General features: G+C 39.8%; 1 protein-coding gene across 1 annotated transcript in view; it reads left to right on the top strand.

Moving 5' to 3' along the window:
- Positions 1-19,600, top strand: part of DISP3 (dispatched RND transporter family member 3) — a 2,757,501-nt gene that overhangs the window by 1,753,529 nt on the left and 984,372 nt on the right. Inside the window, exons 7-8 of the mRNA XM_044063608.1 lie at positions 1,313-1,473; positions 2,356-2,495. Coding sequence (XP_043919543.1) covers positions 1,313-1,473; positions 2,356-2,495 — 301 coding nt within the window. The remainder of the gene's footprint in view (positions 1-1,312; positions 1,474-2,355; positions 2,496-19,600) is intronic.

Below are 19,600 nucleotides of genomic sequence, written 5' to 3' on the forward strand. Positions count from 1 at the left end.
TTTTACTATCTAATTATATGAGTGGCCTTGCTTTGGTCGACAGTTGGAAGTACAGAATTGTTTGGCTGAATGTCTGAGTTGTCAAATATCCATTTGCAGACATTTGTTGTGTCCAACCAGTTAAGTACAATCTGTACTAGACGTGTATGTGTGTGTTTCAAAAAATGTGTGTGTGTGTGTGTGTATGTGTGTGTGTAGATGTGTTCTGTGATTTCCTGAGCTGTCTTATGTAGTGGAAGTGTTATAAGAAGGGATTTCTTGAGTTAAGATGTACGGTAAGGTTAAGAGGAGGGTTAGTGTTAGCCATTCCTCCCACCCACTTTAGTAATGCCTGCTAACCCTAACTCTAATTCTCTCCCTAACCCTAGCATGCATCTTAACATAAAAAGCCTCTCCTATACCACTATACCACTATCACTATTCAGATAAATTTGATCTGAATACAGACAGGTTTTGACTACTTCTTTGGAAAAGGAAATTTATTTATTTTATCAATGTACTGAGTGTTAATTTCTTTTATGTTTGCTATAATGAATGTTTTAGTGGATGTTTTATATGTCAACCAATATCATATATATATATATATATATATATATATATATATATATATATATATATATATATATATATATATATATATATATATATATATGCAAACAAACCAAAGAGTGGAAAGATCATACTGTCAAATCATTCAGTTAAAACTGCAAGGAAAAAAACCCAGCCAAGCCAGAGTTTTAACTGTATATATTACCTTAAAACTTCTGTAATGAGGGCCCATGGGATATATGCAAGTGATTCTTTTAGGACATAGCAGCATTTCAGCTACATGGCTTCTGAGTAGCCATGACTTTTTTATTTTTTTCTTTGTAAGACTTTATGGATACATTCATGCCAATAAAGCCAAACCCACTAGCTGTATACATACATGTTTCAGACTTTTTTTAACATTGTCAAAAAAATGTATATGCATATGTATGTGTGTGTGTGCTTATAGGCATATGTGTGCATCTGTGTGTACATACATAGAGAAAAATAGATACACGTCTGTGTGTTTGTGTGTGTGTCTGTGTGTGTGTGTGTGTGTGTGTGTGTGTGTGTGTGTGTGTGTGTGTGTGTGTGTGTGTCTATGTACACACACACACACATATATATATATATATATATATATATATATAGAGAGAGAGAGAGAGAGAGAGAGGGATGTGTGTGTTCTGTTGTTTCTGTGGCAGCAATAAAAAATGTTTGCTACTTTAAATCATGTTCAGAATTTACTAAATATAAATATCCATTTTTTTTTCCTTTTTGGTAGGCGTTGATGATGTGTTTGTGTTCATTAATACGTTTCAACAAGCAGAACATTTAAAAGATGTCCGGGAACGAATGATCCACACAATCCAGACAGCTGGGAAAGCAACATTTTTCACATCCTTCACCACAGCAGCTGCGTATGCAGCAAATGTGTTTTCACAGGTTTGTATTACTGAAACTGTAATGTGTCTCCACGGTCAGGGTTTTCCTTTAACTTTGGATTAAGTCATATATGTGTGCCGCATACAGTTATGATTGTACACACAGATACACATACTCACACACATATATACACATGCACTCACACACATAGGCATACTCACATATACATGCTTGCAGACACACATGCACACATACACACACACACACACACACACACACACACACACACACACACACACACACACACACATGTACCGACAGACAGAACGACGTACACCCATACACACACTGATACGACATCTAAAAAACTGAAAGTTCAATTTCAAAATAAGCCTTTTTAATATTGACAATGCAGAATGTTGTATTTAACAGGAGGCATTATGTTTACAAGTAGTAAGATGAGTTTGTACTAAAACTTATTTTAATGTCTGTAGCAGAAAAGTTAATTTATACCCAGCAAGCTTTTTTCCTATTATTTAGGCAGTTATTTCCTATTCATCACATGGTTTCACTGTGTAATACTCATCTGCTACTTGGAAAAACTCTGTTAAAATGAAATTTAGGAAAAAATGTGATATAAAAATTAGACGAGTAAAGAAATGTATTGACTGGGATACAGTAGGAATAGCTACAGTTGTGTTTAAAACAAGGCTAGGTAATTAACACTTTTTAGGTATAACCTGGTTTTATAAAGACAAAATGATTCTAATTTGTTATTATCTCATGTATTCCATTAATGTGCTTTATTTTTACTTTGTTTCCTCCTGGAAATTCTTCAATAAATGCAGTGCTACAAACTCTGACAGCATTTTATTGTAAACAGATATTTTCAGTTCAGAAAATGATTTTATTGTAAAGTACAAGTGATTTCCTGCTTTGCAGATCCCAGCTGTCCATGACTTTGGCCTCTTCATGTCACTCATCGTGTCATGCTGTTGGGTGGCGGTGGTCTTCATTATGCCGGCTGCACTTTGCATTTGGAGTTTTTACATCTGCCCTGTGGAAAATTCTTGCCAGGCAAGGTAAGGAGAATTCCTAACACGCATTATGGAAAGTAAAGTCACTATAAAAAATGTACAGTAGTAGATGTGCAAATTCAGTGTAGCCAATGTTTGATGAGTGTGTAGGAACTACCACCGCCAACAGAAGGCAATGTTGCTCTATGCATGTGCCATGAGTTTGAAATACCACCCTGCACCTAGCAGTCAACAAGCACCAACCAGCATGTTCAGATCCCTTGCCCTTCCCATTATGTGGTACTAGAACCAGTGACTCAGCATACTTATTGCAATCTCTGTAATAAACGAACTGTGGTTTTGTTCTTACCCGGTCTCCTACACCAGTCAAAGATCCTAGTCATTGAGTACAACTCCCCAGGGTTGAAATCCATGTTTATTGTTCTTTATATCAAGTCGTCGATGGTGTAATTTCTAACTGCATACTTAAAGAGATGCCTTTTTTCAATTGCTTGAGTGACCTTGTAGTTATTATGTATGCATTTAATGGTGCATAGCAGCAGACTCCCCTTCTGTGAAGAACGATTCTTTGAACTCTTTTTCTTCTGATTGCATTCCCAGCAAGTTGAAACCAGTGAGTTGAGAATGTGCTGACTGTAATGTTGTGGACTGTTAATGAAAGGATCCCCTACTGTTTGCAGGGATGACCTATATTCTTTGCACATGGTAACTGTTTGGATAAACGGGTCATTCCTTGTTGGGACCGCTGATCCAGACAGTCTTTCTGTGCTTTAACTGTAGATAAGCAGAGTCCTCTGTGCTGTAATAGCTGATAAAATCGTGGTAAACAGACAATATTCACTGTAACATCTGTAACCTCTAACAAAGGCAGATATATTTTACTGTAGCAGTTGATAAAAATACATATGTTTTTTAAAAATGCATAATTTAGCCTGTGCCCTGCATTCACCTTGTTGACCTCTTCCCCTACAAGGTACACAATCTGTCTGCTGAAACAGAACATTTGGTCAGGCCATCAGGTTACTTCCCCAACTCTTTTTGATAGGTGTCATGGGATCTTTTACATGCAGCTGAGTTACTACCATCTCAGACAGATGGAAGCACAGTGTAATGTCTTATTGAAAGTTGGACAAATTCAGGAGTGTAGCATCACCCCCCCCCACCCACATACAACACTACTGTATCAGCAGTCCAGTCACCTGAAGTGTATGCATGTATGCACAAATGTATGCATGTATATATATATATATATATATATATATATATATATATATATATATATTTATGTATGCACACGTGTTCATGTATGTATGTACAATGCATGTGTACATGTATGTATGTACGTATATATATGTACCTACATATGTATGCATATACATATGTACGTATGTATGTACATATGTATGTATGTCTGCATGTATGTAAGGATGTATGTACGCACGTATGTATGTATGTACATACATATGTATGCACCTAAATATGTATGCCTCTATGTATGCATGGACATATGTATGAATGTATGTATGTACATGTTTATGTAAGTATGTATGTATATATGTATGTATGCATGTACATATGTAAGTATGTATTTATGGGTATGTACGTACATATGTGTGCATGCATGCACATATGTATGCATGTATATATGTATGTCTATATGTATATACATATGTATTTATGTAAGTACATACATATGTATGCATGTACACATGTATTTATGTATGTATGTACATACGCATGTGTGCATGTACGTGTGTACGCATGTAAGTACATACCTATGTATGCATATGTAGGAATGTGCATATATATATATATATATATATATATATATATATATATATATATGTATGTATGTACGTGTGTACATATGTTTGTATGTATGTATGTAAGAATGTATGTATGGATGTATTATGTACATACACATGTAAGTACTGACATATGTATGCATGTTTATACATATGTCTGATGTATGTACATATTTACATATGCATGTATGCATGTACATATGTATGTATGTACATGTGTATGTATGTACCTGCATATGTATGCATGCATGCACATATGTAGGTATGCATGTACATATGTATGTATGCATGTGTGTATGTCTGCATGTACATATGTATGTATGTATGCATATACATATGTATTTATGTATCAATGTATGTACATATGCATGCATGTACATACATGCATATGTATGTACACACATACGTAAGCATGTAAGTATGTGTGGATGTATGTATTTATGAATGTACATATGCACATATGTATTTATGCATGTATATATGCATGCATGTATGTGCATATGTGCATATGTATTTATGTATGTACATATGTATGTATGTATGCATGTACGCACATATGTATATATGTATATACTGTATGTATGTATGTGCATATGTATTCATGTTTGTATGCATGTATGTATGTATGTATGCATATATATATATGTATATGGGTATGTACGTATATATATATAAATATATATATATATATATATATATATATATATATATATATATATATGCATGAATGGATGTAAACATGTGTATGCATGTATGTATGTAAGGATTTATTTATGTATGTATGTATGTATGTACATATATAGGTATATATGTATGCACATATGTACAGATGTTTGTATGTATGTATGTATGCACATATGTATACATGTATGTATGTACATATGCATTTATGTATGTGCGTATGTATGTATGTATGTTTGTATATATGTTTTTATGCATGCATGCATGTATGTACATATGTATATATGTCTGTATGCAGATATGTATGCATATATCTATATATGTATGTATGTACATGCTTATATATGTATGCATGTATGTATGTATGTATGTATGTATGTACATATGTATTTATGAATGTATTTATGCATTAAGTATGTGAGATGGCTAATCCGAATATTCTCTTCAACCAAGTTCCAGGTTAAAATGCCAGTTTTAAAAGAGTATAAATACTTTTTAAAAAAAATCTGTAATGTATTTCCAATCTATCCAGGCCTTCATTTATTAGTCTTGGTGATAGTGTTGGTAGTTTCAAAAGGATTAGGTTCAAACACCCTTCTCTATCACCAGCACAGTCTCTGTCTGTTGTGTAGTATCCCTTGACATTAACATTAACAGACATTAACAGTTCAGCTGAGAGATTTGTGTCCTAGGTCTGCACTGTATGTTGCTTTCAGTGTATTGGGCCTCACACAGTTGCCCAAGGGTCATTGTCACTAAGTGACTCACCCAAATAAGTCCCCTTATCAGTATTTGTACTCTACGGCTGTCCTGAATTGCTGACCTCCTCATTGTGTCATGGGCAGACGTTTCAGTTCACCTCTCATGGGACTTGATTTCTGCTGCTTCTTTCTGTGATCTCATCCTCTCAATCACTGTCCGGATTTCATGACAATAGGTGAGGTTGGATACATAATCTGACTAGTAAATTGAGACATGCATTGTATGATTTGGATGTTGTTTCAGGCTCCTTCAGCAATGTCACCACCATAACAACCAAACCAGTGGTCAGATTTCCAATGCCCTCTACCTTCAGCTACTAACTAGACCCGTAGATACTTAACTGAGGTAGCTGTGCCGGTACCTGCAGAGGGCAGTCCATTTTTTTTTCTAAGTGAGAACCATGACTTCTGATATATCATTGCTGATTTTCATCTTATTCACTTCACTCCATTTTGTAGTGGAGATTTCTGTAACTTAAAGCTAATCGGATAACATCATTTGCAGGCAACAAAGATGTCCCACTCATATTGCCAAAATACAGTCTCTGCAGACCTTTAACATTATGTACCTAATAGATATAACTGTTAGAGAGCAGTTGTTGCCCACAAGGTAATTGTCAAGTGATATATAATAGCAGGAATATTTATTTATTTATTTATTTTATTTTATTTTATTTATTTATTTTATTTTACATTTGTTGACCGGGCTAGTCTAGCTGGATACATGTCCATTTTCAGTAGAGGCCCGGGGAGAAAAGCTCCAAAGAATAGAGGTAGATTAACAAAAACATCAGAAGATCAAGTAATAAGTATTACATTCAAAGTCAAATGAACAAGTAATAGGGTTATACAAATAATTTAAAGAGGTAAACAGACTTAGGTAGTTGGACTAACATGGCTACAATGAGGACCCTTGTGGTTTGGATTGGGTAGAAATTAGGTAGTCCTAAATAAAAATAAATAAAAGTGTATAAATTAATACAAAGATTAAATAAAGTACAAAATACTTAGAGATGAAATGATGCATACAGTTGTTGCCAGTATGTAGTAAAAAGATGTGATAAAATAATGAAAATATGTAAAAGGAGTAGGCCGCAGTGGTGCAGCAGTAGCGTTGTCGCCTCACAGCAAGAGGTTCTACCGTTCGATTCTCGGCTGGAGCGCTTTTTGTGTGGAGTCTGTATGCCCTCCCCGTGGTCGAGTGGTGTTCGAAAGACATGCGTAAATGGGCGTTCCTTCGTTGAAGGTTTGGCATTGAGGTGGCGCCTTGGCACCATAAAAATCTACTGCCAGTCATTAGCAGACCGGAGTTCCGGTGTGGCAACCCCTAACTGGGAAATGCTGAAAGAAGAACATTTTACATGTAAAGGGAGATTTTCCTGTGACTGTACTGTAATAGTTTATGGTTTGAAATGTCCCTGTGGTAAGGTATATATAGGGGAAAGTAAAACAAGTTTCAAACAAAGGTTGAAGGAAAATGTTAGGGATGTTAAGAAGGGCAAAGAAGAAAGGCCTGTTGCATTACATTTTAAAGAATGTCTTACAAGCTACAATTCTGGGGCAAGTAAAACAAATGTATGACTTTGATATTAAAAGACAACTTTGGAAGTTAGAATATACTTTAATTCTGAAGTTTAACACTTTAATTCTGTATCGAATGAATCAAGAATGTCACTGGAAATGTTTTCTTTAATTAATTTAAGTCTGTGATTGGTTAACTGTTTGTAATCATGCTATTTAAAGATGGGATATGTGAAGTAGGGATATACTCTGTAAAGGATGAAGAGCCGAGGCGCTAGAGGAGTCTGTATTTTATGCTTTGTATTTGCTGCTAACCAGATTTTATTGGATCCAGTCTGTGCTTATTTTACCTGTTTCGTGGGTCTACAGTGTGGATCTACTACTGGACTGGACTATAATTTTAATAAAATGTAAAGGTAATCACCGGCTTCTTTCCTTGTGTGGCAGTGAGCTGTACTTTTTCCAGTTCGTGGTGAAGTAAACTAGAATCCTGTTATAAAGTACCAGATTTGCCTCCAACCAACCCTTAAAAATTCACCACTGCAATATTCTACACCAATTCAACTGGTTGGAACTTCCCAACCTATTAACTTATAACCATCTAGCATTAACTCATTTTACTGTGTTTCACCCTGATAACTGCCCATCTACCAGCAACCTAGTTCAGCCTCATTCTAGTAGCAGAAACTTAAGATGTTCATCATGTTACACTGCTGCAGTCATCACACTAGGGTTATCCTGCCATGAGGCGGTCCCACAGTCGGCCAGAGTTCCAAAGTCTTGGTCCAGCATCGGTTGCTGTCGCTTCTTCCCTGACGTCAGTGCGCCAAGGGTATATAAGATACAACCAACGCCATTTTCTTCAGTCTTTCTTGCCGCACGGTGCCTGAAGCAGAAGCAGTTCGCAAGTGCCGGTCGGCCGACTCCTGAGATTTTTTAAGTTGAATTTCAGATCCGAAGTCTTCAATAAAGCTAAGTACCCCCTTGGGGAAACTTTTTTCTTGCCTCAGACCGATGTCAGAAAAAGTTAATAATTGTATTTCTTGTGGGAAGCAAATACCTCATAAGGACTTCCACTCTTACTGTATTCCATGCCTACACCCTGATCACAACGTCACTAGTTGTCAGTTTTGTGCTAGATTTAACAAACGCACTATAAAATGATGTTTTGATTTTGCTTTGCACTACTTTGGCCGAAGGTTCAATTATACTATGCCGTCGGATCAACCGACTACCGCAATTCCGAAAAAACACAAAGACAAGGATAAAGACAGGCATCTGAGGTCCAAAACCGATGAAGAAACCTCTTCTAGGCCAGTCACCAGTTCACCAGTTCTCAGTGAGGCGCATTCACAGCCCCTGACACCCGCTAGCTCAGAGCTACAGGCTGCCTCCGACTCCCACATGGAGACAACTAGGCCTCTGGAAACTCAAGGTATTGGGCCTATGGAAACTAATCCCTCAGATGGGTCCGGAGCCGCTGAGCAGGCATCGGCTTCTGAGGGTGTTTTCAGACCTTCACAACTTACCATTAAATCAACAGCCAAGACAAAGGTACCATTAAAGACAAAGAAACAAGTATAGCATTCTCCTGGACAGTCCTCCATGCCTAAGAAACAGATGCTTAAAATGGCCAAAGACCTCATTACTCTAATCAGGGGTTCCCATCCCCCTCCTGAGAAAAGGCCTAGGCAGGGACTCCTCTGATCAGGTTTCCATTTCCTCTGATTCCTCTTCAGACCAGGGATACTCTTTACCCCCCTATGAGGACTCTGATGCTGAGGAATCTATCCCTTCAGCCTCTCCTCCTGAGGATTACTCTTTTGGGGAAGCTTTACATACCATGAGGGAACATTTCCATTGGGAAAGTCAGGAATACTCAGAATCCAAGAAAAGGCTCAGGGATTTCCTCTTATTGCCTCAGCACAGGCCCCTGGCTATTCTGCCTGTACTAGACATTGTGGATGATGTGTTCTCTGAATCCAGCTTATCTCCTGACTCTTTACCCCCTGCTCCAGCCAAGCCAGATAGGTATTATAGAGTCCCTGACTCTCACAAGTTTCTATACAAAAACCCTTCTGCTGATCCAGAAACTATTTCCCAGGGTCCAAAAGGGGTTAAGGCTTCCATTGCAAAAAATCCAGTACCCTCTGACAGATTCCAGAGCTTTGGATAGATGGGAGAAGAAAGTATACACATCTGCACCTTTAGCAGTAAGAGCTTTAAATTGCCAGTTTCACATGCTTAAGTACCAACAGTATTTAATGGCTCAGTTAAAACAGAAAATGCTTGCTAGCTCAGAAGCTCCTGATTGTAAATAAATGCAGGATTTATTGCATGCAGTTGAACAGGTGGGAAAACATACTCTGCAATGTGGTTTTGATTCTTTAGAGGCCTCTTGTAGAGCCGCAGTTACAGGTTCTGTTATTCAAAGACATGTTTGGTTAAAAGAACAGAGTTTACCTGAACATGTTAAGGCAAAGTTATTGGATGCTCCTTTACAACATGATACCTTGTTTGGTGTTAAGGCAGAAGAGGTGTTAAAGAAAATGGAGGATAAAGTTAAATATATGCAAACAGCAAAGGATTTCTTACAGGTACAGCCACCTCGGTTTAGCAGAAATTGGCCAACAAAAAATTGGTCCTTTCCAGTGTTAGATAGGCCACAGAGAGGCAGATACAGACGCCCAAGAGGCAGATCTCAACCCCAAGGCTCAAACAGACAATGACAGTGGGGCACCTCAACCCCAAAAGGAGGTGAGGACAAGTCTCAACTTTACAGGAAACAGTCACAATGACTTTGCCTTGCGTACGCCAAGCACGTCCCTTCTGGAAGCCCCCTTAGGGGGAAAACTAGCACTTTTTTCTCAAAACTGGCAAACAATCACCCAAGACAAATGGGTCATGAATATTGTGTCTCAAGGTTACAGATTCCACTTCCATACTTTACCAAAGCTAAAAGGAATGCCAGACCTGCCACAAAATCAATGGGAAGAGGCACAAAAGCAAATTTAAGCCCTCATGGACATGAGAGCTATACAAAAAGTACAACAATAGGAACAAGGACAAGGATTTTACTCAAGACTCTTCCTGGTCCTCAGAAAGGACAAAGCCTGGAGGCCTATACTGGACCTTTCAATTCTGAATACTTACCTGGATATTCCGAAATTCAAAATGTTGACATTACAGCAGCTTCTACCCATGCTGGGCAAGAAGGCTTGGCTTGTTACTCTGGACCTCAAAGAGGCATATCTGCATGTCCCTATCAGACAAAATTGCAGAAGATACCTCTGATTCAAAGCTGGTACAATGCACTACCAATTCTCTGCACTGCCCTTTGGCTTATCTACTGCGCTCAGGGTCTTCACAAAGTGCCTGGCACCAGTAATTGCATTTTGCAAACAAAAAGGAATTCAAATATATCCATACCTGGGCGACTGCCTCATTCAAGCAGAGACAAAGGACATTCTTCTACAGCATCTGGCATTTGTGAAAAGGTTGCTAATTTCTCTAGGGTACACAGTAAATGAAAAGAAGTCAAAACTAGTGCCCTCACAACAGATAACATTCCTGCGTGCCAGCTTAAATACAACGGCCCAGATGGCTTACCTCCCGCCAGACAAACAAGTGCAACTAACTCAATATTTTTGACTACTGGCAAAAAGGTCCCATCTCACTGCAAGAAAAATTCTGCAGGCCCTGGGATTCATGGCATCCTGCATACTACTAATACCATATGCCAGACTGCATATGAGGAAATTACAATGTTACCTAAAAAGTGTTTGGTACTCAACATTCTCACAGTCTAGAAGCAGTAATTCCAATAATTCCCTGCCTGCAACAGGAGTTTCGATGGTGGGCACAGGCATGTCACCTAAACAAGGGTCAGCCTTTTACCCAACCCACAGCCAGGCAAACTCTAACAACAGATGCTTCGGATTACGCCTGGGGAGCACACATGGCAGGAACATGCATTCAGGGCAAGTGGACCACAGACCAGATGCATCTTCACATCAATCAAAAAGAGATGTTGGCTGTTCAAAATGCCCTAACAGCTTTCAAGGACCTTCTACACCCAGGACAACTATTACTAAAGACAGACAACACCACAGTAATGTGGTACATAAACAAACAAGGGGGCACTCACTCTTATCCTCTATGCAGGCAAGCCATGACCTTGTGGAACACAGCTCTAACGTACCAAGTTCACCTGCAAGCACAATTCCTGCCAGGAAAGAAAAATACTCTGACAGACAACCTAAGCAGAAATGTCATGGACCCTCACGAATGGAAATTGAACCCACAAATCTTCAGCATGATAAAACAAAAATGGGGATGCCCAGACATAGATCTTTTTGCCTCCCCTCTGAATTGCCAACTACAAAAATTCTGCACAAGGACTTATCACAAACAAGCATGGAAAGTGGATGCTCTTCTGTTCAGCTGGAAAAAACTAAAAGTCTATGCCTTCCCACCACTGCCTCTCCTTTCAAAGGTACTCCTAAAAGCCAGACAAGAAAAACCACAGATGATCCTGATTGCTCCAGACTGGCCACGCCAGCACTGGTACCAGCACTTGTACCCTATCCTAAGGAACTTGGCTCAGGGCCCACCATGGATTTTGCCCCAAATTCCACACCTTCTGACTCAACAAAACAATCAGATCCTGCACGGTCAGCTCAAAACCCTAAACCTGGCTGCATGGCAGATACTTTAGTCGAACAGGCAACACCTCTCTCCAAAGCTGTTATGGATGTAATTTTGGAGGCCAGGAGGCCTAGCACCAGGAAAGCTTACTCAGAAAAATGGAAGAGATTCTGCGCCTGGAACCAGGCTCACAGCCTTGACCCTCTTGCTCCAAACATTCCTCAGATTTTACAATACTTAACTGAGATGCTGGACAGAGGCCTATCCTTTTCATCAATTAAGATTCACGCCTCTGCCATTTCTGCACATTACAACACGGATCCTCCTTTATTCTCTAATCCCTTGCTAAGGCAGTACCTCAGAGGGGCTAAAAACATAAGACCTCCCCAGAGAGCACCAACACCAACTTGGGACCTCAATTTCATTTTGGAAAAACTGACCCTACCACCTTTTGATCCAGCCAATACAGCCGATCTAAAATTTTTATCATGGAAAACAGCTCTGCTCCTGGCAGTAACTTCAGCACGAAGAGTCTCAGAGCTACAGGCATTAATGGCAGTGGAACCTTTTATAATGTTTCATCAGGATAGGGTATCTTTAAGGACAAACCCTACCTTCATGCCAAAGGTGGTATCTAGTGTGGCTCTTAACCAAACCATCCATTTGCCTACTTTTTATCCAAACCCCCAAAATAAAGGGGAGAAACTTCTACATTCTTTGGACATACTCAGCCAGCTAGACTTCTACTTGGCCAAAACAAAAGTTTTCAGGAAAACTGATCAACTGTTTGTAGCATATGCTGCAGGATCACAAGGCAAGGCTATCTCAAAGCAGACTATATCCAAATGGATAGGACACTGTATTCGGTACTGCTACACACAGCATGGAAAATCAGTCCCTAATAACATTAGGCCTCATTCCACCAGGGCAACAGCCACTTCAGCAGCCTTTCTCAGTGGAGTACCTACCAAGGAAATTTTGGAGGCTGCAACTTGGAGTTCAGTGAACACCTTCACCAAGCATTACCACCTGCCTCTTTACTCTAAATCCAGAGCAGGATTTGCCACTGCAGTTCTGCAGGGCCTCTTAGCCAATCCTAACTCTTTATAGACCAGCCACCTAAACTTAGCTTTGGGATTCAACCCAAGTGTGATGACTGCAGCAGTGTAACATGATGAACATAGTACAGTTTTGTACCTACCATAAATGTAGATGTTTGAGTGTTCACACTGCTGCAGTCCAGGTTACCCTCCCTCCATCCCCTCTGAACTAGCTGGACTTACCTATATCCTTCTATCCTGTACAACCTTTGGGGTGTATTTGCTGGTAACTGAAGGTATTGTTTTTATTTTATATGTATATTTTTGATAAGCAATATGTATTGCCTACCCACTTGGGGGTACCTGACATCTGGGGCAAGAAAAACTGAAGAAAATGGCTTCGGATGCATCTTATATACCCCTGGCGCACTGACGTCAGGGAAGAAGCGACAGCAACCGATGCCGGACCAAGACTTTGGAACTCTGGCCGACTGCGGGACCACCTGACGGCAGGATAACCCTAGTGTGATGACTGCAGCAGTGTGAACACTTGAACATCTACATTTATGGCAGGTACAAAACTGTACTTTCTTCTAATATATATATATTTATTTATTTATTGACATTTGTTAACTGGGTTTGTCCAACTGGCTTGTGGCCCATTTTCAGTGGAGACCCGAGGAGAAAAGCTCCAGTAGTACATTTTAAACAAGTACAATTTTAAACAATATTGATATAGTAGCAGTTATAGCAAAATGATTCACATATGTTGGGTTACATGCATAAAGTTAAAGTTGCATTAAAAAGAAGCTAAGTAACAATTTTACATTGATATAGTTCAATAGGTCAACAATAAACATTTTTTGTTTGTATAAAATTGTGCAAATGCACAGTAGACACACTGGAGAGAGAGGTGTAATGAGGTACTAAGTATGGTCCTTTTGAGGGTACATAAAGGGAAGGAAGACTAGGTATGGTCATGGCAAGAGCAGGTTCTGGAATTGAGAAAATCAGCTTTTAGTTCATTTTTAAAGTGTGAGGTGTGGGAGATCGAACGTAAGTCAAGGGGAAGTTTGTTCCAAGCATGGGCAAGGGAGTGTTTGTAGAGTAGTTTGCCTACTGACCTTTTCGGGTGGTAGATATCAGGTAATTGTTGGTTAGAAGTACGGAAGGTCCGAGATGGGATGTAGATGGAGACTAAGGAAGATAGAGATGGACAGAAGGAGGGTTTATAAAGAATAGAGTGTAGCATATGAAACTGATAAGATAGCAGAAACTGGGGAAGTTCAAGCCATTGAAGAGAGTTTAAAGAAATGCAGTGGTGTGAGTTGTATGGGGAGTTAGTCATGAAGCTGGCTATTTTATGGTAAGTCTGTTGGAGTTTGTTTAGAGTGAAGGCCTGGATATTGGTAAAAACTGGGGTGGCGTATAAGAGGGAGGGGAGGAGGAGTGCCTGGCCCAGGGTAAGTCTAGATTCAGGGGTTAGGAATTTTTTGTTCCGATATAGCAGACCTAGTTTCTGTTTTTTTTTTTTTTTTATACATTGGAGTATGTGTAGGTTGAACTTGAGTTCATCATCGATAATGACCCCTAAGAGTTTTGTGTGGGTGTCAGGTTGGATGTTTGTATTGTTAGAAGATGTAATAAAAATGAAGGTTTTGTGATGAGAAAGAGAACGGGGAAGGAACAGTAGGAGTTTGGTCTTTTTGGGATTTAGGATCAATAGGTTGTGAGAGAGCCATTGTTCAGTGGATAGTAGGGCCTGTTGGGTCAGGGAGTGTAGTTCAGGAATGTTATTTGAGATGGATATAAGTGTGGAGTCGTCGGCATACTGAATAAGGGAGGATTCTTTGCATGAGGTGGAAAGATGATTGGTGAAGATGTTAAACAAAAGGGGTCCCAAGATGGAGCCTTGGGGAACACCAGTGGAGATGGGAAGGAAAGGTGAGGAGGATGAGAGCCATTTGACAGATTGTTCCCTGCCAGATAGGTAACTATTAAACCAGGCAAGTGTGGAGGGGGATAGGTGGAGATTTGCGAGTTTGGATACTAGTAGGGGATGAGAGATAGTATTGAAGGCTTTGGAGAGATCTAGGAAGAGACAGGAAATTAGTTTATTGTTGTCTAGGGCCTCTGCAATGATATGAGTGAAGGAGTGGAGGGCAGTGGTGGTGCTGTGGTGAGGACGAAATCCATGTTGGGTAGGGGTAAGTAAGTGGTGTGTGAGGAGTTAATAAATTGCTTTTTGAAAGTCAACAAGTCAAATAACAGTTGGGGAGATTCCCTATGTTCATACAAAGTTGACAAAACGTGGAGTGATAGACCTCAAAATATACTCAACACTAACAATACTTCTAAATTTAAATGAATGCTAAGATAACACCTCAATAACACTTGGCTCTGCTCCTGCAACAAACCTGATTTATTAATCTAAGTGTACCTTTCACTAGCTCTCTCCCATTTCACTAACTCTCTCCACTTTCACTAGCTCTCTCCCTTTCACTAGTTCTCTCCCCTTTCACTAGCTCTCTCCCCTTTCACTAGCTCTTTCCCTTTCACTAGCTCTCTCCCCTTTCACTAGCTCTCTCCCCTTTCACTAGCTCTCTCCCTTTCACTAGCTCTATCTCCTTTCACTAGCTCTCTCCCCTTTCACTAACTCTCTCCCCTTTCACTAGCTCTCTCCCCTTTCACTAGCTCTCTCCCCTTTCACTAACTCTCTCCCCTTTCACTAGCTCTCTCTCCCCTGTTACTAGCTCTCTCCCCTTTCACTAACTCTCTCCCCATCACTATTTCTCTCCCCTTTCACTATCTCTCTTTGCTTTCACTAGCTCTCTCCCCTTTCACTAACTCTCTCCCCTATCACTATCTCTCTCTGCTTTCACTATCTCTCTCCCCTTTCACTATCTCTCTCCCCTTTCACTAGCTCTCTCCCCTTTCACTAGCTCTCTCCCCTTTCACTATCTCTCTTTGCTTTCACTAGCTCTCTCCCCTTTCACTAACTCTCTCCCTTTCACTATCTCTCTCTGCTGTCACTATCTCTCCCTTTCACTATCTCTCTCCCCTTTCACTAGCTCTCTCCCCTTTCACTAGCTCTCTCCCCTTTCACTAGCTCTCAACCCTTTCACTATCTCTCTCCCCTTTCACTATCTCTCTCCCCTTTCACTATCTCTCTCCCCTTTCACTAGCTCTCTCCCCTTTCACTAGCTCTCTCCCCTTTCACTATCTCTCTCCCCTTTCACTAGCTCTCTCCCCTTTCACTAGCTCTCTCCCCTTTCACTAGCTCTCTCCCCTTTCACTATCTCTCTCCCTTTCACTAGCTCTCCCCTTTCACTAGCTCTCTCCCCTTTCACTAGCTCTCTCCCCTTTCACTAGCTCTCTCCCCTTTCACTATCTCTCTCCCCTTTCACTATCTCTCTCCCCTTTCACTAGCTCTCTCTCCCCTTTCACTTGCTCTCTCCCCTTTCACTATCTCTCTCCCCTTTCACTATCTCTCTCCCTTTTCACTATCTCTCTCCCCTTTCACTATCTCTCTCCCCTTTCACTAGCTCTCTCCCCTTTTTGCCATCTTCTATCTTCGACCTTTTATCTGATTGTCAATACCATTCCTTGCCTTGGACTTTTCTTTCTTTTAATTGGTCCTAAAGGTTTATTAAAGTTCACTATACCTAAACACATTTTTTTAACCTTGTATTTCTTGTATTTTCAACTTGTATGTATTTTGTATTGTAGATTTTATGTATCTTACATATTTTATATTGTATACTGCATGCATTTCTCAAAATGTCTTTTGTACTAATACACTATTGTATTTGTGGAACTTTTCTCCCCTGGCCTCAGCTGAAAACAGGCAATCTCAGGCCCATTCAGACACTCCCATTAAATAAATGGAAATAAATAAATAAATACATTGGTAAATAAAAACACAAACATAAAGGTGACAGCCTCTAATAGGGACAGGATATTTGTTTTGCTTTACAGAGTTGGGGGTTAACATAATGGGTTGGGAGATGGCATTATAGTTAAGGTGTTAACCATGTACTGTACATTGTGGATGACTTTTTTTTTGAAAGAGACAATGATATACTTTTGGAAATCAGTTGAAGCCCATTTTCTGTACAAGAGGTGTTAACTAAGCTAATCTGTTTCTGAAGGATGTGGATATCTGAAGGAGTTTTAACAATTGCATCCAGTTTGCAGTCATCTGAAGATCTGGTTAACAAAACCCCTGGTTGTCATTTTTGAGGTCTGAAAAGTAGGTGCCAAACAGAAGACCAAGTGCAGATCCCTGCGAAAACTCCACTGCTTACATTTTCAATGTTAGAAGAGGCACATGCTACACAAACTTTCAGCCACGCAGGTGTAAATCCATATTTCCAGGTAAATGATAAGCTGTAAGAACATGACTAATGTCAGCAGTTTGGATTACCCCATCAAAGCAATCAATACATTTTAACAGGTATGATCTCCCATTGACAAAACTATACTGTTGGGAGTTCAGCTTACTGAGATTTTTAATATCATAATTAGTAAGGTCAGTTATGATATGCTCCTTTGCTTTACAGATCAGACTTTTAATGCTGATTGATCTGTAATTCTGATGGTCAGTAGTAGGGGACCATTGCGGAGTGGTATCTCCACAGTAGTTTATCAGAATTTGATTACATAGACTGTGGCTAGGCTTAGGTTGTACACTTTAAGGAGTAGTTCAGGTAGGGTTTATTTGACACTGTTTAATAAGCACCCAAGTATAAAAAGCACTCCATCCACAGAGGAAGTGTTTTTGGTTTTTGATAACTCCTTAAGCACATGTTATTTGGTAATGATGGGATGCACTCTGGTTTATGTACAACCTTTTATTTGGCTAATGATTTCTTAGCCTTTGGTGGCAAAAATATTGATACTGTAAGTACCTCTGAGTTGTTTGAGTACAAAAGAGATGGATGAAGCACTGTGAAAATGGATGGCTAGAGAGGGGTGACGTGCACCCCTAAGTGTTTTATGAAGTAACTGAGTTCGCTGAAAGCCCTAAAGGGTCACTCTTGTTAAAATAAGTACAGGAACTTTGATAGTAAGGTGACCCATAAACCTTTAATTTAGTTTTTCAAGTCTTAACCATGTCTGTGAATATAGAACTAAAGCAAAAAATCTTATGGAAATCTGCTTGTATTTGGGTTTAAAGATTTTTTGAGGAGAAGATCTCAGAAGGAAGTCCTCAATATCAGCAATTATGATTTGGTCTGCTTGGTTATATATGAGAGAGAGAGAGAGCTGATAGTCTGATGTGTTGCATTTTTTTCGCTTCTCTTTGAGGTAATTATGTGAATATTTTCATAGCTGAGAATGATGTACATATTTCTGTTGAAGTTTCATTATATTGCAAGTACATATTTCATCCAGAAAAAGGAACTTTACAACCTTTGGTAAGATGCCACTCCAAAACTCCCTGTACTGAATATAAAAATGAGGTTAGACCAAATTCAGGTCTGATTTGCATTCCATTTTGTAAGGGCACAATGTCACTGTAATGTGTATTTTGTATTTTACTATCCAAGTACAACTTTCATGAAAAAGTTCTGCCAAACACTATGAAAGGGGAACTAGCAGTTTAACTTTTATGCATATATCAAAATATAGGGTTTTACAGGCATTTCACCATGACAGTTAGACTGACGAGTCTGATCTGTAAGGCCATGGAACGGATCATCATAGAATTTATAAAAAAGACATGGTAACCTGTAAACTCTGGACCCCACCCAGTTTGGGTTTGTAAAAGGTAGATCACGTCTCCTAAATCTAACTGACTTCTTTGAGGCAGTCACTAAAGCCATGGACGAGGGTAAGGCAGTTCACACTGCCTACTTAGATCTCTCCAAGGCTTTCAACACCATCCCCGACTCTGGTATTATTGATAAACTCCCAAAACTGGGCATAAACCTCTGTGTCATTTGGTGGGTGGCCAACTGGCTCACCAACATAACCTACACCGTGAAAGTAGCCAATTCCACATCCATCTCCAGACCGGTGACAAGTGGAGTACCACAGGGTTCAGTCCTGGGTCCTCTCCTGTTCATCATCTACTTCTTGGAAGTCCAAGACAACACAGAGGGCTTATGGCTAACAAAGTTTGCAGATGATTGCAAACTGGGGACCATTATTGAATCCCCTAAGGATGTGGACATTCTACAAAAGGGCCTCGCTGAGACAGATGCCTGGTGTCAAAAACCACGGCCTTAACCTCAACACCAAAAAATGCATAGTTATCCTCTTTGGGGAAAAACCCTGTACCAACAAACTACCACATAGGCGGTAGTCCACTCAACACCAAAAGTGTGATATGAGACCTAGGGACACAGGTGGACAGCAGTCTCTTCTTTGACAACCACATAGCCACACCTCATCACAAAAGGTTTCTCATCCAGAAAAAAAAAGAGGTCATTGTCCCCTGTTTGGGATGTACCTCACAAGACATTTGCAGCAACTGGAAAGACCGCAGAAATACCTCACAAAGAGGATCACTGGCCTTAAACAGATGCCCTATGCAGACCGCCTTAAGAAACTCCAGCTCTACTCCATTGCATATCACCTACTCAGAGGCAATCTCTGCCTAACATACAAAACCATGTCAAACCCAGAGCTGTTGGACATGCTACACTTAGAAAAATCCCAGTCCCTGTGGGCCACATTCTCCAGAGACC

The sequence above is a fragment of the Protopterus annectens genome, chromosome 2.part1 (genome assembly GCF_019279795.1).
Source record: "Protopterus annectens isolate FY-2018-M chromosome 2.part1, PAN1.0, whole genome shotgun sequence".
Taxonomy (NCBI): Eukaryota; Metazoa; Chordata; order Ceratodontiformes; family Protopteridae; genus Protopterus; species Protopterus annectens.